General features: G+C 40.9%; 1 protein-coding gene across 1 annotated transcript; it reads right to left on the bottom strand.

Annotated features, from left to right (window-relative positions):
- Window positions 1-776: 776 nt before the first annotated feature.
- LOC126474368 (UDP-glycosyltransferase UGT5-like) lies at window positions 777-24,660 on the bottom strand. The gene is made up of 6 exons (XM_050101835.1): window positions 24,431-24,660; window positions 19,922-20,103; window positions 19,374-19,833; window positions 1,852-2,074; window positions 1,550-1,769; window positions 777-1,053 (listed from the first exon to the last, which is right to left on the bottom strand). Exons 1-6 carry the CDS (start codon window positions 24,611-24,613, stop codon window positions 777-779), a joined length of 1,545 nt encoding a protein of 514 aa, XP_049957792.1. The 5' UTR covers window positions 24,614-24,660.

Below are 24,660 nucleotides of genomic sequence, written 5' to 3'. Positions count from 1 at the left end.
TGAGATGGTAATCCTGGGTTATTTAAGCTGACAGTGGCGTTTAGCGAGGAACTCCGATTTTTATCTTTTGTGGGTAGTAATCTAACATCTTAGACTGAGATGGCGATCAGCAAAGCCTATTTGCCACTGTGCCTCTTCTGATATTACTGGTACAAACTTTAACCAGGTTCTTTCGAAAGGCCATCCTGGGATCATACACAGTACACAGGCATATCCGCATTTAGATTGGATCTAGATCACTGATTACTGTTTTATACAGATCGATGACGACTGTCATGGAGGCAGAGTTAGTGTTGCAGTTAGTGTTACTATATTCCACTACCATTATTTCTAGGAACTACATTCAGGAGTATATTTTGAAATAAATACGTGTCTTATTAATAATATCAGTGTCACTATCAATACTACGAAAACTTGTGTTGCTGACAACAGTGACATACACACAGAGGAATAGATAAAGGCACTAGTAAATTAAATATGATGTGAGTATAATTCAGTCTCCAGTTTCCACAATGTATAAAAATGCAGATTCCATTGAAACTAAAACAATGTGAAACAAAATACGTTTATTTTATAGATAATATCATACTTTAATAAATAAAAATAATTATGTTCCAGTCACCTGCACAGCAGGGATTATTATTTTTTATTGGAGTATCATGTATGAACAAGGTGTCTAGCGGTAAAGTTGATAAATTATCACAAAAACTTCTTTCTGGCCTCTTTCTTCACATGTTGAATCTATAGAACGACTGTAGACACCTACAAAAGTAGCTTCACGCAGTCTTCTGCTTCAGATTAACAGCCAAAAGTCTTTTGCAATAGGTGGCTGCCTTGAACAGCACGTAGACCACAATGGACGCCATTGCAACAACGAACCCAATCACGTCGAGCTGCAGCAGCTGCCACCAGCTCATGTCGAGGGCTGCACTGCGCATGTGCGGAGCACCTTTGTGACGTATTACGTACTCGATCCACCAGACGGCAGTGTCCAGCGACCTCTCCTGGTGCTCACGGAATACTGCTGAGAACCGCTTCATGTTTTCTCGATAGCTGTCGTAAAAGAGAACAGATAATCATAGGCTATAAACAGCAATTCCGAATAGCTCCAAAAGAACAGTGTAAAAATCAGCTAAACATAGTTAATGAAAAAGTAGTTGAATATGAATAAAAACAAAAGTCAGTGTACACTACGAAAAAAATTCTACAGTCGACATGGAAAAGACCGTTTTTAAATATAATAACAAAGAGGGGAAGTAAATTATCACCATAAGATAGTAATCTGTGTGAGGAAATAAAGTTCACCAACAGAAATTGTCCATTGTATGTCTAAAACAAAGACATATCTCGCGCAAGTTAATAAATAAAACCCCTATTATTTTTAAATATTGTTTTGACTAGGCGAAACGAATGAGATAAAATTAAGGCTCAACTTTTGGTGACATAGACATCAATAGGAGTATGCAATAGTCAAAGTGGAGGAGGAATGAAGTGGCTGTCTGTTTGTTCCTTTGATAACATAAATGAAATTTAATATTCCTATTCCTACCTGTTGCTTCCAAGAACTGTGTGAATGGCTTTCAGAATGGAATCAGCAGTGACATCTCTGAACAGCAGTTGGTAGCCAATACCAGCTTGTACCATCTTAGCCACATTGTGATGCTGGTCCCCAATAAAGGGAATACCTATCAGGGGTACTGCAAAATAACTTGCTTCATTCATGCTCTGAAGTCCTCCCTGGGTAATGAACAGACGAATGTTTGGATGTGCTGGAAAAGCAAAAGGGAGGTAAGACAAATAGCTTTTACAGTGCTGCACCTACAAGAATTGGTGCACTGAATAGAAGCTTACCCAAGACGTCCTGCTGGGGCAGCCACTTGGCTATCATAACGTTCTCCGGCTGTCCAGGCAGGCTGTCCCCCTCCCACTTCCAAAGTACCCGCTGTGGTAACTGCGTAAAAGCTCCCAAGAATGCAAGTTGTTTGTGCTCAGGCATTGCACTACCCTTCACATTAGTACCAAGGCTGAAGTAAATAACACCGTTTTTTGCACCATCAAGAAAATCCTGGATATCCTGCAAAATAATTAATCTCATACTGTATACGAAGTCATTTACAATAGTGGATGTGGCTTTCAAAGCACCACACAAACAAGTAAACCGTTTTTGATTAGATACAGTAAATTCTTTAGATTCGTGAATATAATAAACGCTGCATTTAACGTTTTTTGTAAAACAATAAAAACAGATTTTATAACAATGGCAAAATCAATGTCAAATTATTTTCATCACAGTATCAAATTATTTTCATCACAGTGTATTATCCTATAAGTACCAAAACCAGTAATCTCATCTAACTCTAACTCATTATTACATCCTTTTCCTGATGAATACTAGTCGCCAGCAATTTGAGAGAGTACCTGTCTAGTTAGGATGTAATGGATAAGAGATTGTGATAAGGTGCTGATACGAGTTAAATACGTGTTCTCTGATACACTTGCTCCATGATAACTGAGGAAATTTAAATCACTCTCTAGACGAATAAGTTACATTTAAAGTTTTTATATTCTTACCAGCAGTCGAATACATGTTATTGTATAGTGGCAATATTTTTGTTAAATCTAAGTACTTCTAAGTTATTGGATCTTCAGCCTCAACCCAAAAATTCTGCAATTTTTGCATCACAATACATTCGAAATGGGACTAGTAGATTTAACTTTTATCCCTTATGTAACCCACACAAGTACACCGTTTTTTTAAAGTGAGACTGACAGTTGTTGAGAAAACTTCACAAGAATGAAAATGTGGTAATTTAGACTTCCTCGCCAAATCTGGATGATGAAGTCTTCTTGGGTTATCAGCTGAGTCAAGGTGTCGTTATGTGGCATCCTATTTGCCATCTTCAGGTCTGATATCCTGAGAATACTTAATCGTCAAGAACGAAAATGTGCTGTCAATCTTCTCTCACTAATGAAGACTGCCATGGAGCTGTCTACCAGCGATTTCAAAATGAGTAACATGTATTAGTACCACATACATTAATAAAAGTCAGCAAAACAAATTAACTGGTAGGAACTCAAATTCAAAACTTTTCTATCTCACAGAGCGGCACAGTTTAAGAGATTAGGTTCCAGTTTACCTCGAAAAAAGTGATCCATAATTCTAGTTCTCATAAATGTGGGGATCCCATAAACTTATAAAGCTCACTTTTATGTATCATAATTACGCTTTTCTCTGAAACTGCAATCTACATCAAAGAATTGGATGGCTGAGGTTTTGTCCAACTTAAAAATGTGTCAATATGTGAAGAACATCTCTTGTGACTCGATAATCCTTTTTCTCTTCTAGGTAGCATCACCCTAAATCTGAGAAAAGACATCATTCCACAAGGCTGTATTTTAAAAATCTACTTTATTGAACCCTCCTAGTTTTAGGTGTGATCCAGTTTCAAATGCATCTAGGTCCACGTCCAGATTAAAGTCGTTTCCTGCATGGTTGTTCAAGGTAACTAACCACCACTGTGGCAATCTTAAGTATGTAAAAAAGAGACATTACATATTCAAGGGAAAGCATTCCATTCAGTACTGCACTAAAAAGTTGCTATGAGTACCTATTTATGTCTAAGAAAGTGATTGTTTTCGCACACTCATATAGCTACCAAATATTATGATTCACATATATCACAGAAATTTTGGTTAATAGGTCGTTTCTTATGTATCATTTTGATTTCATATTTTGTAAGTTGCGTTTTCTGTGGCTAAGCATTCATAAAACCAAACAAGCTGTATTTTGGAAGATCTTCAAATGGATATAAAAGTATTGCAATGATTTCCACAGGGTGTCAGGTACCAAATTACAGTCCTTTTTGAAGAAATAAGGCTGCAATTATTTTTTAACCACATGGAAGATTTATTCAGGAGAGAATTATCTTTGTTGATATTCTTTAAAGAAGGAGTATCTTCAATTTACTAACATTCACTGTAATATGCCTCATTCAGATACTTCTCTTCATCACCCAGTAATCATTTTAAGTTTAATTTATAATCATTTTATGTTTAATTTATGTCATTAAAACTGTGTGTTTATACATCGAGATTTGGTAACTATTTTCAGTATTCATACCACATTGTCACGATTTGCTTTAAAACTTTCTACAAATACCACATGGTTTGAATCACATGAGTGGAATTATAAATTCAAAAATTGTATGTTTTTAAATCTTTACTTCTATGACTTTTATTTTTCTACATCTACATCTACATTTATGCTCCGCAAGCCATCCAACGGTGTGTGGCTGAGGGCACTTTACGTGCCACTGTCATTACCTGCCTATTCTGTTCCAGTCGCGTATGGTTCGCGGGAAGAACGACTGTCTGAAAGCCTCCGTACGCGCTCGAATCTCTCTAATTTTACATTCATGATCTCCTCGGGAGGTATAAGTAGGGGGAAGCAATATATTCGGTACCTCATCCAGAAACGCACCCTTTCGAAACCTGGCAAGCAAGCTACACCGCGATGCAGAGCGCCTCTCTTGCAGAGTCTGCCACTTGAGTTTGTTAAACATCTCCGCAACGCTATCACGCTTACCAAATAACCCTGTGACGACGAAACGCGCCGCTCTTCTTTGGATCTTCTCTATCTCCTCTGTCAACCCTATCTGGTACGGATCCCACACTGATGAGCAATACTCAAGTATAGGTCGAACGAGTGTTTTGTAAGCCACCTCCTTTGTTGATGGACTACGTTTTCTAAGGACTCTCCCAATGAATCTCAACCTGGTACCCGCCTTACCAACAATTAATTTTACATGATCATTCCACTTCAAATCTTTCCGCACGTATACTGCCAGATATTTTACAGAAGTAACTGCTACCAGTGTTTGTTCCGCTATCATATAATCATACAATAAAGGATCCTTCTTTCTATGTATTCGCAATACATTACATTTGTCTATGTTAAGGGTCAGTTGCCACTCCCTGCACCAAGTGCCTATCCGCTGCAGATCTTCCTGCATTTCGCTACAATTTTCTAATGCTGCAACTTCTCTGTATACTACAGCATCATCCGCGAAAAGCCGCATGGAACTTCCGACACTATCTACTAGGTCATTTATATATATTGTGAAAAGCAATGGTCCCATAACACTCACCTGTGGCACGCCAGAGGTTACTTTAACATCCGTAGACGTCTCTCCATTGATAACAACATGCTGTGTTCTGTTTGCTAAAAACTCTTCAATCCAGCCACACAGCTGGCCTGATATTCCGTAGGCTCTTACTTCGTTTATCAGGCGACAGTGCGGAACTGTATCGAACGCCTTCCGGAAGTCAAGGAAAATAGCATCTACCTGGGAGCCTGTATCTAATATTTTCTGGGTCTCATGAACAAATAAAGCGAGTTGGGTCTCACACGTTCGCTGTTTCCGGAATCCATGTTGATTCCTACAGAGTAGATTCTGGGTTTCCAAAAACGACATGATACGCGAGCAAAAAACATGTTCTAAAATTCTACAACAGATCGACGTCAGAGATATAGGTCTATAGTTTTGCACATCTGCTCGACGACCCTTCTTGAAGACTGGAACTACCTGTGCTCTTTTCCAATCATTTGGAACCTTCCGTTCCTCTAGAGACTTGCGGTACACGGCTGTTAGAAGGGGGGCAAGTTCTTTCGCGTACTCTGTGTAGAATCGAATTGGTATCCCGTCAGGTCCAGTCGACTTTCCTCTGTTGTGTGATTACAGTTGCTTTTCTATTCCTTGGACACTTATTTCGATGTCAGCCATTTTTTCATTTGTGCGAGGATTTAGAGAAGAAACTGCAGTGCGGTCTTCCTCTGTGAAACAGCTTTGGAAAAAGGTGTTTAGGATTTCAGCTTTACGCGTGTCATCCTCTGTTTCAATGCCATCATCATCCCGGAGTGTCTGGATATGCTGTTTCGAGCCACTTACTGATTTAACGCCAGACCAGAACTTCCTAGCATTTTCTGTCAAATCGGTACATAGAATTTTACTTTCGAATTCACTGAACGCGCATAGCCCTCCTTACGCTAAATTTGACATCGTTTAGCTTCTGTTTTTCTTAAAGGTTTTGGCTGCGTTTACACTTAGAGTGAAGCTCTCTTTGCTTTCGCAGTAGTTTCCTAACTTTGTTGTTGAACCACGGTGGGTTTTTCCCGTCCCTCACAGTTTTACTCGGCACGTACCTGTCTAAAACGCATTTTACGATTGCCTTGAACTTTTTCCATAAGCACTCAACATTGTCAGTGTCGGAACAGAAATTTTCGTTTTGATCTGTTAGGTAGTCTGAAATCTGCCTTCTATTACTCTTGCTAAACAGATAAACCTTCCTCCCTTTTTTTTATATTCCTATTAACTTCCATATTCAGGGATGCTGCAACGGCCTTATGATCACTGATTCCCTGTTCTGCACTTACAGAGTCGAAAAGTTCGGGTCTGTTTGTTATCAGTAGGTCCAAGATGTTGTCTCCACCAGTCCTCTGTTTAATTGCTCGAGGTAATTTTCGGATAGTGCACTCAGTATAATATCACTCGATGCTCTGTCCCTACCACCCGTCCTAAACATCTGAGTGTCCCAGTCTACATCTGGTAAATTGAAATCTCCACCTAAGACTATAACATGCTGAGAAAATTTATGTGAAATTTATTCCAAATTTTCTTTCAGTTGTTCTGCCACTAATGCTGCTGAGCTGGGGGTCGGTAAAAGTAGCCAACTATTAACCTAGCTCGGTTGTTGAGTGTAACCTCCACCCATAATAACTCACAGGAACTATCCAGTTCTACTTCACTACAGGGTAAAATACTACTAACAGCGACAAACACGCACTCTATCCATTCTAAACACCGTCTGTGCCTTTGTAAAAATTTCGGCAGAATTTATCTCTGGCTTCAGCCAGCTTTCTGTACCTATAACGATTTCAGCTTCGGTGCTTTCTATCAGCGCTTGAAGTTCCGGTACTTTACCAATGCAGCTTCGACAGTTTACAATTACAATACCGATTGCTGCTTGGTTCCCGCATGTCTTGACTTTGCCCGCACCCTTTAAGGCTGCTGCCCTTTCTGTACTTGCCCGTGGCCATCTAACATAAAAAAAAACCGCCCAGTCCACGCCACACAACCCCTGCTACCCGTGTAGCCGCTTGCTGCGTGTAGTGGACTCCTGACCTATCCAGCGGAACCCGAAACCCCACCACCCTACGGCGCAAGTCGAGGAATCTGCAGCCCACATGGTCGCAGAGCCGTCTCAGCCTCTGATTCAGACCCTCCACTCGGCTCTGTACCAAAGGTCCGCAGTCAGTCCTGTCGACGATGCTGCAGATGGTGAGCTCTGCTTTCATCCCGCTAGCGAGACTGGCAGTCTTCACCAAATCAGATAGCCGCCGGAAGCCAGAGAGGATTTCCTCCGATCCATAGCGACACATATCATTGGTGCCGACGTGAGCGACCACCTGCAGATAGGTGCACCCTGTAACCTTCATGGCGTCCGGAAGGACCCTTTCCACATCTGGAATGACTCCCCCCGGTATGCACAAGGAGTGCACATTGGTTTTCTTCCCCTCTGGAGTTGCTGCCATATCCCTAAGGGGCCCCATTACGCGCCCTACGTTGGAGCTCCCAACTACCAGTAAGCTCACCCTCTGCGACCGCCCGGATCATGCAGACTGAGGGGCAACCTCTGGAACAGGTCAAGCACCCATGTCCGGCCGAAGATCAGTATCAGCCTGAGACAGAGCCTGAAACCGGTTCGTCAGACAAACTGGAGAGGCCTTCCGTTCAGCCCTCAGGAATGTCTCTCGCCCCCTGCCACACCTCGAGACGACCTCCCACTCTACCACAGGTGAGGGATCAGCCTCAATGTGGGCAGTATCCCGGGCAGCCACAGTCGTAGTCCGATCGGGGGATGCGTGGGACGAGCTGCTAGTCATAGTTGATGTGTAAAGTATCATCTCTTAATGGTTGGAATATTTATTGATTTTTTATGATAACTGGTTCTTCTTCTGTTGTTGTTACATGTTACTGTGTTTTCTTCCTTTCTATATCTTCCATTTTCCTGTATATATAACTGTATTTAAGATTGACTTTTCGCACGTGCTTTGGTACAACTGTTACTCAATAAGTTTTCTTTTCATTTACTATTGTGAGCTGTGTGCCTTTTAAATTTAATTGTTATGTTGTACTTTTGGTTTGCTCTCCACAATGACTAAGAACACTTAATTGACTGATCATCATAGCAGGAAATACGATTGTTATTGTCGACTGTAGTTATTGCGTGTATAACAGATACATACCTCGTTACCTGAACATTAGTAAAGACCGAATTTGTAGCTCCTGGAAAATATAAATATCTCGTTGTATTTGGCTAAAACTAAAGATTCCATAGCTCAGTATTTAATCAACTTTATGTAAGATAGCAAATGGAAACAAGTGATACACAAAACACACTCTACCAGGGAAAAAAATCTCGGAGGAGGTAAGACAGTAGCTGATAGAATAACAAAGGCTGTGTGAGTTTTGGATATCTGGAAGCAATCTCCACAAAAATTCTAAATGACAACTTTTTATTCATGGACTGCATCTGTTTAGTGTTACCCTACAACTGAAAATTCTACTTTCAGCCAGTGTCTGCTGGTTTAGCTACAATCAAAAATAAATATTAAGGACATACATACCCTATGGAACAGATATTACCATTACACAATGCTTACATGAAACAATCAGAACTGATAATTAGCAAGGACTACTCAAATTCTGAGAAATATTGTCAACATGGTTGAAAGAAATAAAATGAGTGCAATGTTATATGACTCTTTTCACCACTGTTATACGCACCACCTGTATAAATGATCAAAATACATCTCTGTAAGACAACGTTTCGTAAAAGTGGTAGAAAAATAAAGCATTCATTACTAAATTTACGAGTATGTAATAGATGGAAATGATTTTCTGGGACTTGGCTTCATGATGTCTAAACATCACAGTATTCTACAAAATACTGGTCAAAACAGGTGGAGGAACCTACGACATATTTACAGCAATGCCAAAGTTTGCACTTCAGGCGCATGAAGGCGCCATAATACAGACACTTTTTACGCAGTATAAACGAATATAATCTTCTGCAAAGTTAAAAGTGAAGAGAAAATCATGGGACAAAACGCCTCATTGAATGTACTATTAGGCGAAACATGCATCCATACATTTGAAAAATAATTTAAACCGTAAATAGTCGTGAAGAGATGTCTCGTAAAATGATTTTACCACAGTTAACTAAATATTCTATCCTGATGCAACTGTTGTAGCCTAAATCAATGAACCAAGACTAATGGGAATTCTTGTGGACTGTAGCAACAACGTTTTCAGTCTTGTTACACGAGATACAACAGAAAACGGTACTTCTTGCAACAAGAAATTATTTGAGTTGGTCTGCTAGTGCGTCATCAGTTTCATAGTAATATTAGTTGTCCACTTCTTTGTTTCCTCACATTTTACAGACCAACACGTTTGATGGATTTTGTATTTTTAGCTTGAACTCAAAATATTCACGACCCTTCAATCGAGATATTACAATCAATATTCTTAGATTAGGCATTAGTTCTTAATAGAATGACCAAGGACAGCGTATTTATTCTTTTCTCCTAGAGATACTTTGGCGTGTGAAATGTTATGTAGACAACATTATTGTTGATTTCATACTGCTTGTAACAAGTTCGCGTGCAATATATTACGGACTTACATCTACCAGAAAAAAACTTTTTTCCATTTCCTTATACCTATTTCCGATCTGTCTGAAATAACCGAATTAATTTTCTCGTCTACACTCTTCAAACATCTAAGTAGTATGCGTATTTCATCAATGGCGGATCTAAACAGACGATTTTGTTACTCTTCCCCTATTATTTAATTCTGTTCTTTGAACCATCTTTCTTTACGATAGCTACAGTGGTTCAGTTTTGAAGTATAGGTTCTTATATCATAATCTGCCGTTCTATCTCTGAAATGAGAGCACTGGTGACACGAAATTTGCTTTCTCCCTACTGAAACCGTTTCTCAGTGAGATCCCAAAAAACGCATATAATATGAACAAACAGTGGTTCAGTTGTAGTAGAACATAAACAATATTACATCAGAATCTCAAAACAAGCTAATCAAATAATTTCGTTTTCTTCCCGCTGTTTTTGTTAAAACGTGTACCGTATGAGTAAGAATAGTTTGTACTATAGGGAAAAGAATTTGCTGTCATTTGTGAGATATTGTGAAAACAGCAGCTACTAAAATCAATACTATTCTCAGGTCGCACACTGATAATTCATCACTTTAGGTTAAATGTTCGTTGTTTTATCTGGGAGAAATTCTGGAATAACATTCCGTTTCATAGGGTCTTCTTCACAGACATGATTAACTAAATTTGTAAGTAAGGTTTCAAGTAGTGCTTATAACCCTACCACTACTATTGGAATTTAATATGCTTTTACCTAAATAACAGAAATCCTATCTCCACGTTGCCACGTAATAAGCCTCTTACTAAAATTTAGTTTAGTTTCTAAATAAAGTACACTGTGGGAGGATAGTCCTGTTTATAGGAAAAGCTAATCAATAGAGTTACCCTTTTTACAGGATCTGACCGTGTGTTGTGTCTAATGGATAAGTAAATCAGACTATTCACTTCTTTTCCTAAGATCTTACCCATTGGTTAGATAGAAACGCAGTATCAATAATATTACATTGAATCTACGACAACTCAGTTCAAAGTTCATTTAGTGGTTTAAAACCTGTACTGACGGTCGCCAGCCTATCCAGGCAATTAAACAATGAAGAATTGGAAAAGCAGAAGTATGAATTGTGCCCACTTTCTTGCTACTGTTTAATTTGGTTCTTCAAATAAATATTACTCCTCTTAAACAATGCTCGACTACGCCCTTATACATCGCGCTTGTAAGAGAGAAAAAAGCCCAGTAGATTACTTCAAGGAAGCTAAAAAAGTTGGCCAGGGGACCTTTAGAAAAGTACTTTCCATAATCAACAAACTTAAATAGTAAAATACTTAGATACTAAAGCACACACATTTTATACTGAATATTTAACTGGAAGAAAACCTCCTTTTTACTGGAATTTACTTTCAAAAGATATTACTCTTTGAAGCGGTTCTGTATAGTCACTTAACAGATTCTAATAACTTGGCTTCTCTATGATTGAAGTTTGCGTAAGTAAACTTTTACTATAACATTTTGCAATAGTTGAGAAAACTTAGTTATTATTTACACAAAAACAATTTAAATGGTAACTCTTTATATTAACTTGGCACTTCAAAAGTCTGTAAAACAGGATACTCGGATTAATCAAACACCAGGAAGGAACTCTATATAGGTGTATGGTTAGGATGAAATAACAGGGTGAACCAGTTTCTTTAAAGTTCAAGAATGATTATTAAAACACGGCTTAAATTAATGGTTCACGTTGCACAAAAGTAAAAATACAAAAAAATCTTATCTGGTGGCTGTAGGCTTGGGTGTGGCGAACAGTTATGACGGCTACACTACCCATAGTATGGCCTGCAAGTATCTTGCTGTATGGCTCCATTTCTCTTCTTGGCGCTGTTCAGTTTCACATACAGTAGCTCAACAACTCGCAGCTATGCCGTAAGCCGTTTGCAGCCTTCATCCTTAGCATTTTTGTGCAAATTTGCAGGCAAAGTTTCTCCTGCTCCACAGAGGTATTGCCTCAATCACTGCTGCTTACAGACTGTGTGGCTTACTTTCCGCGCTTGCTCTAGGTAGCGCGCCAATTTTCCACTTTCCAGAGCCATTTCCATTTCAAATAAAAGCACACTGGCTTTTATATTACGCCTATTTTTTACATTGTTCCTAGGCGTGACCAGCTCTTAAATTGTCAAATTTACCTCAACATTAACAATTTATACACACAAATATTTCTAAATACGAAACGTGATCAGAAAATTATTTACCGTAATAAACAATTTACGTAGTATTTTAAATACATTACTCACATACAATGCAAAGAACTTCAAACTCCAGTGTAGCACACTTTACTTTACATCTACAGAAAATATAGTACCAATATGTGAAAATTTTAAAGCAAAACAATTATAAAAATTTTAATTAACCATAAACAAATAATGTTATAGGCTGTACTATTTGTTACGAGTTTCTTAAGTCAGATCGTGATTGCTGAAGAGACTCTGAACCAACTGCAGCATTTGTGATATCTGGAAATGACTCATCTGGTGGTACTGCGAAACCAGATTATGGAAATAATCAAAGAAAATAGTGATATCTTCCACGTCAGTACCGTATGAAAGACATAAAGATGATATTAGGGAAAGATCTGATCTTTGGGAGACTCACAGTTGGTGACTACTCAGAACTATGATTGGTGACTGAAAAGGAGTGGTGAGGTGAGGAATTTTACTAGTACACTATGTACTGCGTGGTGAGTTTCCTTCACAAGGACACCATTTGGGAGATCAGAGCTTATCTATACGCCACAGTTAGTAAGAATGGTCTGTACTCTAAAGAATAGTCCATTGTTTGACTGTTGAGTAGCCCTTCAATTTAGACCGCAGTACCCACAGTGTCATACAACCAGTGATTAATTGGTTTTGTTCTGCTCTTCTGTTCATTGTGTTAGAATGAAAAACATTGCCACGTCACTGTGTTTGTTTTGACCAACTAAAGCAGTAAAAAGGAGTAGCAGAAGAACTGAACTAGGTTTCCAAATGTTCCTTTACAAAGGAAATACTACAAATATTGTGTGTAGATATTAATGGCGATGACGCTGAGAAACAGAAGAGGTCATTAAACCGAACAGGTCCTCCAAAGTCCAATGGATGCCCTGCCAGAGTCTATACAGAATCTGCAGTTGACTTAGACCCTGTTTTGACCATAATATACCGTAGATCTCACTGAATCTGTGCCCATTATTTGCTCACCTACCTATAAGAAGAATAGCAGAAATGATTCACAAAACTGCCATGTAATGCCCCTGACATCCAGCACTTGTAGGCTCTTAGAACAACTTATGAGCCCAAATGTAATGAGATATCTCGAACAAAATCACTCTTCCAACTCCAGCCAACATGGATTTGGAAAGACTTTCATATGAAACCAAACTAACGTTCTTCCCACATGACATCCCGAAACCCGTGGGTCAAAGCAAAAACATAGACACAATTTGTCTAGTCTTCCGGCAAAGCATTTGATTCAGTGAAATACGGACGATTATTAACTAAGTCCAATTATACGAGGTTTTTGATTGGATTAATGATTTCTTTGCTATCGACAAATGCAGATCTAATTCAACATGTACCTCAGGGACATTTATTGTCATGCTTGCTGTTAATGCTGTACGTTAATGACTTGATCGACAATATTGATAGCAATCCCAGACTTCTTGCAGACGATGCTGCTATGTATATTGACCCACTATCTGAAAATAAGTTGCACAGTTATTCAGGAACAGATTATTAATATTTCAAAGTAGTGCAAAGATTGGAAACGAAACTTGCTTCAGATATTCAGAAACGTAAAACTGTGTACATCACAAAACGCAAACACGTTATAGTCTATGAGTACTGCGGCAATGAAGCACAGTTCGAATCAGAAAACTCATAGCAGAATCTGTATGTAACAATTTGTGGGGATATGAAATGGAAAGATATCGTAGGCTAGTCGTAGAGAAAGCAGGTGTCAAACTTCGGTTCATTAGTACCATACTGTGAAAATGCATTCACTCTACAGAGGAGATCGCTTAAAAAACACAAGGTGCGCTGAAAAATTCGTTGAATGGTCCCAAAGGCTAGCATCAGCGTCAGTTATAATGAGAGAAATGTCAACAGGCGCTTCCTATGGCGAAAACCGCCGAAGTGAAGCAATGGTGCACACTGCGACCAAATTTACGGAGTCGATATGAAAACTTGTGTCACTGCAAAATGGAGCAACCCGTTGACATGAAATTTTGCTTCAAGTTAGGGAACACTGTGACGGAGGCTCATGGAATGTCAGTGCAAGTGTATGAAGTTGAAGCAGTAACTAGGAAGTGTGTATTGCGTGATTTAAACTCTTTAGAGACGGAACGGGAGGCGGCCTGGATGAGTCGTCAACAAGAACAGTGCCAGACAACGTCGAACGAGTGAGACGGATGCTTGCGGAGGGTCGGCGACTGTCTTTGACAGTGACAACAGAGGGGTCGAAGATACGCAGAGACGGTGTAAGAAGTATTGTTCACGAATATTAAAAAAGGCGGAACATCTGTGCCCGGTTTGTACCGCACACGCTGACAGACGAGAAGGACCAAAGACGGATGGATACGTCTGGACATGTCATCGACATGTCTGGCCGGCGTCATCACTTCTTGAAAACCATCATTACAGGATATGAGACCTGGTGCTACCAGCACGATGCAGAACCCACCGACAGACCGACAGTCAGTGGTATGATGTTCATCGTCCTTCACGAACGAAAAAAAAAAAAAGGTCGGCTGGAAAAATCCAAGATTCTGTCGATGTTGATCGCCTTTTCCGACAGGAAGGCCTTCATCTATCACGAATTACTACCTGAGGACGAAATTGTCAACATGGAAGTTTACGCGTGAGTTTTGAAACGGCTGCTACAACGCATCCGGCGGGTTCGGCCACAACTGTACCTGAGTGGACGGTGGAATTTCGTCGGCGATAACGCCCGTCCGCACATCGCTATCTATGTGCTCAACTTTGTCGCTCAGCGCAAGGTGGTTGTTCTGCAACACCCTCCTTATCTTCCAGATTTGGCGCCGAGAGACTTTTTTTTTTTGTTTCACTTAAATTTGACGCTGGTAGGCACAGACTTCGAAGACGTTGCGGATATCCAACAACGCGTGGCCGCAGCGATTTGAGCTATTCTACAACAAGCGTTTGCCAACGCCTTAACAAACGATATCAGAGGTGTAGCTAATAGTGATTACCTGAAAGCCCAAAACTCCGAAGAAGCCTCAAAAGGCCCAACAGTATCGACCGACTGCAGTGTCATCTTCAGCCAACAGGTGTCACTGGATGCGGTTGTGGAGAGCATGTGGTCAGCTCTCCACTCTCCCGTTCGTTGTCAATTTTCGTGACCGAAGCCACTATTTCTCTTTCAAGTAGCTCCTCAGTTGGTCTCACGAGGTCTGAATGCATCCCACATGTCAACAGCTCTCGGCAGATCCGGATGGTCAACCAGCCACGTGCTAGGCAAGCCCAACAACCCTTAACGTCGGTGATCTGACAGGAACAGGTGTGACCACTGCGACAAAGCCATTGACCAGTAAAGGTACTTTGTTTGTATCCCTTATTTCCATTATTTTCTGAGACCATTCACAGAACTTTTCAAATGCACCTTGTACTGAAGTGACCAAACTTATAATACTGCTCAAGTGTGTGTCATCCGTACCTAATAGGACTAATATAATGAACAGAAAGTTGGACAGTACGAATAGTAACTTGTTTGACACAGGTGAGAGCGACGTGGGTACTGTAGAAAAGCGGAACTGGCAGACCACTGAAAACAGACGTCAACTAATCTACAAAAGTCTTAGGAAGCAGTGTTCAGGACTCTAGGAGAATAATACAGCCGCACAATATCGCTCCCATAGGGACAGTGAAGACAAAATTGCACGAACTGTATCACGTACAGAGGCATTTACGTAGTGAATTTTCCCGCGCTCCACATCACAATATGTGGCAGAGAGGGGAGTGCCATCCCCCCACACAGAATGTTTGCGTAGGAGCAGAAGCTATCACTATTGGGCTATAGGCTACATATCTCCTTCTTTTCATGTGATTCTTTCACTTATGTACATTTTATTGTCTTTTACTTCTTGTTTTGACGTATTTTAGGATTTCAGGGCGGTATATAAGAGAGTTCAAAGCCCAACGCTATTCGTAGCAATGCTTAATCCATATTTAACTATGAATGTTGTTAAAAAATAATTGAAAAGCCACGATCGCTTCAAAATCGTTCACTAGATCACCGGTTTCGGCACTCTCAAGGTGCCATCATCGGATCTGTGAAGGTATAACATAACAGTTTGAGGGAGGGCTTACATGAGTTAACTATATACATTACAATTATTACAGAACCACATACCTGAAACGTGAATTAACATTTATAAAACCATATGGACATCATGGCACATGAGGCAGACCATCTGATAAAAATCATTGACACAACCAATAAAAAATTAATAAAAAACTGCTCTCATGGTCGTTCTTTCCATAAAATATACAACTGAAGTCACCAGACGAAACTACCACTGTTCGCCTAACACTGGTAGGCATCATCACTGCCCTATTCCGCGCAGGCTTACCTGCTGTGATTCTAGCGGTTCACAACCGGCCTCCAGATAGCGCTGTCCAATCAGCGCACTCACGGTCCCACTGTATAACCACTCATTATTACTAAAACACAACTTTACTATAACTGCTTGTCACATAAACATACAAAGCCCACATTTCCTGTACCTACTATTATCACTATAAAGTACATCAGTTACGAAGTAATAGCATCTGAGGCACAGACATTATCCATTAGCGCCTTACAAAACTACATATTATAATTTACCTTTATTCGTATAAGGACGTCAGGAGTATGCACACAGAAGGCTGTTCGTAACACGACTTAGGTACAATGTGACGAGCGATTAAAACCTGTACGCTGGGCTTTACCTGTCTAGGCACTATGGTCTTAGGTATTGTAAGCCCTAAAAAAGAACGTATTAACTCGCTATAAAGTCCCTCACCATCTACACATTCCTTATGAGCAAGGTACGAATCAAGTACGAAGGCCTGCATAGGCACATGGAATTAAGGAATGCCAGGTCAGAAGAAAGCCGAAGGGCATAGGAACAGGAGGGAAAATGAATGTTGTCGTTGAGCGTAGACGAAATCTGCAGAGTATTCTGCAGCCTTTTATTTCATAGTCACACCGGTTATAGTCAGATCACCGAAGGAGAGTAACGTCTGGCGTGGCTAGTAGTTGTACGGTTAACCGTATGGGTAATCGACGTGCTATTGTCTATTTTCCCTATGCTTTTACGGCGAAGGTGAGATGGGATGGTGGCGTAAAATTCTTGACCACCAGACTTCAGGCCGATGTTCTAGATTATATTCTAAACCTTTCCGCAGCGTCTCGTGTAGTGTAGGCATCTGATACTGTTGATGGTGAGCCGTCCGGCAAAAGGTGGCGCTAAGCTCAGCGACCCCTTGGTGCTATTCGAAAGGAGTAGGCTGTGTGTCGGTACTGGATTTCACTTCTCCCATCTCTCATCACCATTCACGACAGTCATGACCCCACGATACACACACACACACACACACACACACACACACACACACACACATCACACATAGCTTTTTATTACGGCGGGAGGATCCTCCGTTTTGTGATGCTTGTGGTGTGCACATCTCTGTCCGGCACATTTTAAAAGACTGCATTTTATACCGAGATGCACGGCAGAAGCACAAGTTGTTGGGGATCTGCCTTCTGTTTTAGCTAATGATGAGACGTGTGTGTCTAGGGTTTTTAAGTTTTGTGACGTGTCTGGACTCTGGCCTAAACTTTTAGGCTGGAGGTTTTAGTGTATTGCAGAGTGGGTGACTCCTCCCCTTTTTTCCCTGTGGTCAGCCAGCCACTTCCATCTGCTACATTGTTTTAGCTCCCTCTGTCATTTTCTTCCTGTGTTGTCCATGTTTTACTGCTGGCATCCTGCTTCATCCCACGCTTCGGTGTGGGTGAGCACATGTTTTTCAACGATTATTCCCCGTGTTTTATGTTCCGTTTTCTATAACTGTTTTGAGTTTTTTTCTTGACACCCGTCTCACTATGTTACTGAACGGGCGCTGAAGACCTTGCTGTCGTGCGCCTAAAAATCCCTCTACTACTACTACTACTACTACACACACACACACACACAATTATCATACTTCGCGAAGGCAAGGCGCCATCGTGGGCAAACTGCAGGAAAACCTAGACGGCTGAACCTGCCCTTCCCGAATCTCCCAAACAACAGCGCCTAAGTAATGTATTCGTTCACTGCTCGTTGAAAGAGATGAAATTTCAGGAGATAGAATCAAAACGTGGGGAAACTTACTGAGGCAGGTACAAACACAAAGAATAAGTGGTGAGCTGCAATACAGAAGTTTTTTGTACTTACAGATTCGCTACATACGTCGTGCTTCTAAATATCTGGTTTCATCGTTCAGACTCAGTAACTCGGAAAAATTTGTCACCTTTTCTCCCTACAAAAGCAACACTTGGCCACACAGACACTTCCACAGTGGCAGAGCACAGCTAACAAAATCAGGTTCTAGACTTCTGTAATCCAATACGTGGATGAAAATAAGAGTAGATGACTATCTCCTTAATCATAACAGCGGGCGTTACCCCATTTGCAGATGGATTTCTGCCCTGTCATTGCTTCGGAAAGAAAGTCACCGGGTAAAACTGAGACAGAAACCAGCAGGACTGCCAGCATTTGGACTCAAAATAAACTGTCGCCCTCATCCCCCCCCCCCCCCCCCCCCGCCCCCAATCATGAATCATGTTACATTCCTTAACACCATTCGGGACAATACGACAGAAGGTGTGTGACCGGCCAATGCAACACTTCAGGGGAGTCTATGAAAGACGACATACAGATCCGACCAAGGTTTCTGATGTTTTTCATTGGTTTAGAAGTCCCCAAAATGTTCTTAATCATTTTTCAATTGGATGATGTAGGAAACTTGTCAAAAATTTCCTTCAAAATTAGACTCCTGCTCAGCTCCGCAGAAGAGCTGAATTTGGCATAGAAAGTCTGAATTATCATATAAAGGCGATTTTGCTGTAGAAAATATTCTAACGTTGCAGTTCCTATCTGATAATTTCTTAAACCTAGAGTATCGATGACGACGTTTACTTCTTCCCTTCTCTTACAATACCATCGTTGATTATACCCATGTGCGCTAGTAGCTCTTCTGGAATCTGTCTGGCAGTCTTCTCAAACTTGTCAGTCTCTACAAACATGCAACCATCGGTGGCTGACATAGTTCTCGTTGTCACTTTCTTCTGACAGAAATCATTTGTATGTACGCATCTATATGCGCAACCTAACGTCGCACGTAGTGTATGTCAATCTTTGACCAATCCGCATATGATATATTTATTAGGTATTTCAGTGCGCAGTCAGACGATACTGAAAATGCGTCGTGTCCACAGTTGTGTGTCATTGGTCAAGAAATGTTCAGTTACCCACAAAGAGTGGAGGATATTCTTACAAGGAAGAGTTTTACACTAATAATTTAAAAATGTAATTATTCTTCTGGGTTAACACACAGTAAATGTTACTACTTACCCCAGGAAGTGGCTTCCGCTGTTCCTCTAGATGTAGTCCCGTCACCTCAATGACATTAGGCAACAGTGGCCGTGGGTAATTCACGCTGAAGTGGTTGTTGACAATAAGAAGGCTGAAGTTTCTGTCAATTTCTTCCACAGGGGGGTGATCAGGGCCAAAATATTTCCTAATCAGTTCATTTTGCGATGACATTGTTACGTAGCTCCATATGTAAAGCATTCGAGCCATAACATAGGCATTATATAGTCTTTCCCAGAAAGACATGTGGTCTGTGTAGCGAACCAGCGAATCGGGACAGTATGCTGGGTTGTTGGGATTTCCATAAGAAGCGAGAACTGGAGCAGGAGCGCCCAGAGACACGAAGCCAATTGTTGGTGGAGATCCCAACTGGTGAATCAAGCCATAATAGCAATAATATATTAACTGCTCCAGAATAACTGCGTCGAAAGACGGTTGGGACCTGCAAACAAAAGTAAGACATCAAATCATCTTAGTATCAAGCATTTTAGAATGTAAAACATATCGCTCAATTCAGACAACATAATTACCGGAGAAAATCCTTCATCTGTTGGGATTCTAACTGGATCTCACACATCGACTTTGCAGTAGGAGCCCATGTTTCCATTACTTCAATTGGACTTTCGTCTGACAACGAAGTGAAGTCAAATGTTTTTCTCCAATAGTCGTATGTCATCGACAGATCAATTTCTGTAAAATTCTGGATGTTTTTCTGTAGGAAAAAATGTATTTCTGTAGGTACTTCCCACAAATATATTACACGATCAGTAATGAATTACACAATAGTGTCCAACTTTTAAGCGTCGGCATGAAAGAGGAAAACTGAATGAGAAGAATCTGAAACTCATTCTATAACTACAGTACGCAGTCAGATGACTAGCTGTTAGTATAAATAATACTTGACACGATATTCTCTATTAAGTTCTTTTCTTTAGTGCATGAGCATGTTTGTCAGTAGATGTGCGCTTAAGAATTATCTCTAACACACTTCGAATAGGTAAGTTATTTAAAGAAAACGCTTTGCAGAGGATCGGGAACACTTTTTTCCGCCTTATGGTCATCGTCTGGACGCTGGTTTGCTGGCTACGGTCCACACGTGCATAAAAGTACGCCAGACAACGACCATCGTCACAGCTGAGCTTGCTAACGTATGTCAGTATGGTGTTTCTCGACTCTCAGGTGTGTGGCTCGAGACAGGGCGTTGGAATTAATTTTCATCGCTTGCATTTACGTGGCTGATGTGTAGTCCCCTTGAACACAAGACTTTGCGCCAATAACCTGGACTATATACCAGACGTCCCCATAAAGGTCCATTGAGTGAGTGAATGACATGCTGTTGACTGAAATCCGTCCGTTAGATGGGAATGTTAAGCAGCATGGTCCCCTTGGTGCCTGTTTGAGGAGAGGCTACGTGCTGTCACAGGTTTCACTCTCTCTCTCTTCTCACATTTTCATACAACACAAATATTGCATTATACTATACACATACCCATTACAATCACATACACTTAACAGATGCATTTAAGACACTACTGTCATACTGTCACAAACTGCGAAGAAAGGGATCATACAACGAGGTGACAAAAGACCTCCTAATACCGTGTCGGACCGTCTTTTCCTGGCGTAGCGCAACAAATCGACGTGACATGCACTCTACAAGTCGTTGGAAGTCCCCTGCATAAATGATGAGCCATGCTGCTTCTATGCGGGATTTTGTGACCTCTCGACTGTCTCCCATAAACGTTCAATGGGATCATGTCGGGCGAGAGGGGTGACCAAATGAGGCGCTGTAATTGTCAAGAATGTTCTTCAAACCATTTGCGAACAATTATGGCCCAAAGACATGGCACATTATAATTCATACAAATTCCAATGTTGTTTGGGAACATTAAATCCACGAATGGCTGCAAATAGTCTCCAAGTAGACGAAGATAACCATTTCTAGTCAATGATCAGTTCCATTCCATGTAAACACAGCCCGTATCATTATGCAGCGGGCAACCACCAGCTTGCACAGTGCCTTGTTGACAACTAGGATGCATGGCCTCGTGGTTTCAAAAAAAAATGGTTCAAATGGTTCAAAAATTGGTTCAAATGGCTCTGAGCGTACCATGCAGATTCGTAACTTTCGTCTGCTATTGTAAGATATCCTCACAAATAACATGACGTATGCCTGTCAGTTACTTGTAGCAACCAGAAACAAACACAGACAAAACTGAATCTAGGGTTACTATGCTTTACTTTATATAATACCAGCGGAGAAATCCGGCGTTGCCCAAGTAATTTATTTATAGCTGTGCGACCACGCCCGTACTACACAGCGTCTGGCGTTGTGCTTAATGTTTATGACGTCATATCTCCTGAATGATGTTTTCTCCAGTGATATAAAGTTTTTGACATATCACCACTAAATGTGTATACCGTCCGAAAAATGGAGTTACTAGTAAAGAAGTAATTAATTTAAACGTCATGCATGATGCGGCAGTTTTTCACCCAACTCATTGCTTCTACTCACCTACATGCATCTATATGATTACTCTCCAATTAACAACTAAGTGCTAGGCAGAGGTTCATCAAATCACCTTCAAGCTACCGTTCCACTCTATCTTTCCGTGCGAGCTCAGATTTCTCTTGTTTTATTATGATGATCATTTCCCATATGTATTCAGGTGCCAGCAAAACATTTTCACACTGTGAGGAGAAATTTGGTGGTTGAAATTTCATGAGAAAGACCTGCCGCAGCGAAAACCGCCTTTGTTTTAATGACTGACGTCCCAATTCGTTTATCATATCAATGGTAATCTCCTGAACTATATGTTGTACAGTGCCAATAAAGTATATGTGTATAAAGTTTGGCTGAAATCGGTCCTGTGGTTTTGGAGGAGATGTGGAACATACACACAATGTTTATACCTGCTCACAATAACGCAGAATACACTCGGAGCTACGACTTGTTACCTTTTTCATTCTTCACTAGCACAGCCAGTGAGGTGGGGCAATGATTACAACAGTAGCCTGCATTTGGGAGGAGGACGGTTCAAAATTCGCGTCGGGCTATCCAGAGTATATTTTCCGTGATTTCCCTCATCTGCCATGGGAAAATGCTGGGATGGTTCCTTTGTAAAGAGCACGGCCGATTTCCTTCACCATTCTTGACACATTTCCAGCTTCTGCTCCGTCTCTAATGACCTCAACGTCGACGAGACGTTAAACCCTAATCTTATTTCCTTCACTCCTTTTCCAGAATTGCTGTTATATATTTCCGCGTCTCGTTGAGCTTAGTTGACCTTTTATTTTGCACCTGCCTCTTGATAATTGATTTCCATTCAATTAACATGTAGTGGCAAAAGCCTTTTGATCGTTCGTTAACTACTCTCTTCATAGCTTAAGCGTACCAAGAAGATACTGCGCTTCGTAACTGAGCTTATCTTCGACACCGCCTCGAGATATATAAAATACCCGTTTCTGGGATAAATATTTATATACCAGCTACACTCCAAATATTGTTTCCTTGAGAATGTAAGTTACTCAATGCACATCTTCACACAACACATCGAGTGATCCATCCAACGGCCGCTGTAGCCGAGAGGTTTTAGGCGCTTCAGTCTGGAACCGAGCTGCTGCAACGGTCGCAGGTTCGAATCCTGCCACGGGAATGGATGTGTGTGATGTCCTTAGGTTAGTTAGGTTTAAGTAGTTCTAAGTCTAGGGGACTGATGACCTCAGATGTTAAGTCCCATAGTGCTCAGAGCCATTTGAACCATTTGACACAGCCAATCAGCCACTTTCCACGCTATCCACACCTACCGCTTAAACTGTGAGCTTCTAACGAAGACAGAAGTTCGATCCGCGAGTAACACTGCCCGTGTGGAGCTATTACGGAGTAGCGGCTGCCACTTGGAACGGCTTCGGGGAACACAAAACGGTTCGTATGCTTCCTAGGAGTGTGGCCATTGTGCTGATCACACGAGACGTCTGAGCTTAAAGCGCTCCAAGACGGAATTCTGAGGCTGCCTACTGCCGTGGCAGGGCGTGAATGTTGTAAATTAATGAAATTTGTAGCTGTCACCAGCACTAAATTGTTAGGGTGGGAGGACTCAATAGATACAGTGCATATCACAAGAGGGTCTAAACATGACATCCACTTGAAGGTTGTTGAAAAAATTAGGACCTAAAACTGCTTTCTGGAGCATTCTCAGTGCCTCAGAACAGATATTTCAATGGCACTTAAAACTTCTAAAGCGTGTCATTTTAAGACTGGATTACCGACTGTAAAAAAGTTATATAATATTAATATTTAAATTTGTCGACAGTGTGTGGACTATTACTATACATTATGTCCTAAACAATCGTTTTCAAACTAAATTCTTTTTGGTGAGTAATACAAGCGCATTTGATTCACTGGAACGTTAGTAAATCCTGAAAACTGTAAATTCTTACTGCACAAGTAACGGTATCATTTTTTGTCAACTAAGACTCAAAAAACTTAAATCGCTTTTCAAATAATATTATGGAGGACTCGCGTCTGCGATCCCCCGCCCCCGCCCCCGGACGCTGTGCTCATGGCTAGAGGAAAAGTTGTTTAGTTTCATGGCCATTGCCAGAAGAAATGTATTTTAGCTTCATGGCTATACAGGACGAGGAGTGTGGCGAAAATTCGCTTTTCTCTTCGTGTCATTGCTTCATAGTTACATTTCAGTAGTAGTATTATTTTAACAGTTATGCAACTGTTCATGGAATGAATGTTCTCTTCTTAGTGTATGCTGCCACAGACAAAAAAATTCCACGTGCACTTTCAACTCTCGACGTATATTTAGAGATTTATTTTTTTCCACCTGCTCTTCCGACTCTCGACATCTATGGCGATTTTTATCTCTGCACAGTTATTTAAATGGTTTCACAATCGTTCTTCTGATGTTTAAGAAATTTTTTCTGTCTCCACCAATAAGTGAAGAAACCTACATTACATTTTGAAGAACCCGTAGGCCACGCCAAAGATTTTGACTCTAAAAATTATTTTCTGTCGAAGGTGCACTTACTCTTATCGGGTCCGTTGTCATGACTGTGACCTGATGGCCTCTCTTGGCGAGCTCGAGAGCTATCAGTCTGAAAGGCAGCTGGTGGCTGATGGAGGCCGTCGGGACGATGCCCAGGATCCTGGCTGAGTGGGCCACTCGAGCCGCCAGCATCACTACTAGGATCAGCGGCACGGAGGCATTCATTGTGAAAATGGCGGAGTCTCACCCGCAGGCAGGGCCAACGATCACGT

This window comes from Schistocerca serialis, chromosome 4 (assembly GCF_023864345.2).
Source record: "Schistocerca serialis cubense isolate TAMUIC-IGC-003099 chromosome 4, iqSchSeri2.2, whole genome shotgun sequence".
NCBI lineage: Eukaryota > Metazoa > Arthropoda > Insecta > Orthoptera > Acrididae > Schistocerca > Schistocerca serialis.
Note: the sequence above shows the minus strand (reverse complement) of the source record. Positions and strands in the feature narration are given on the sequence as shown.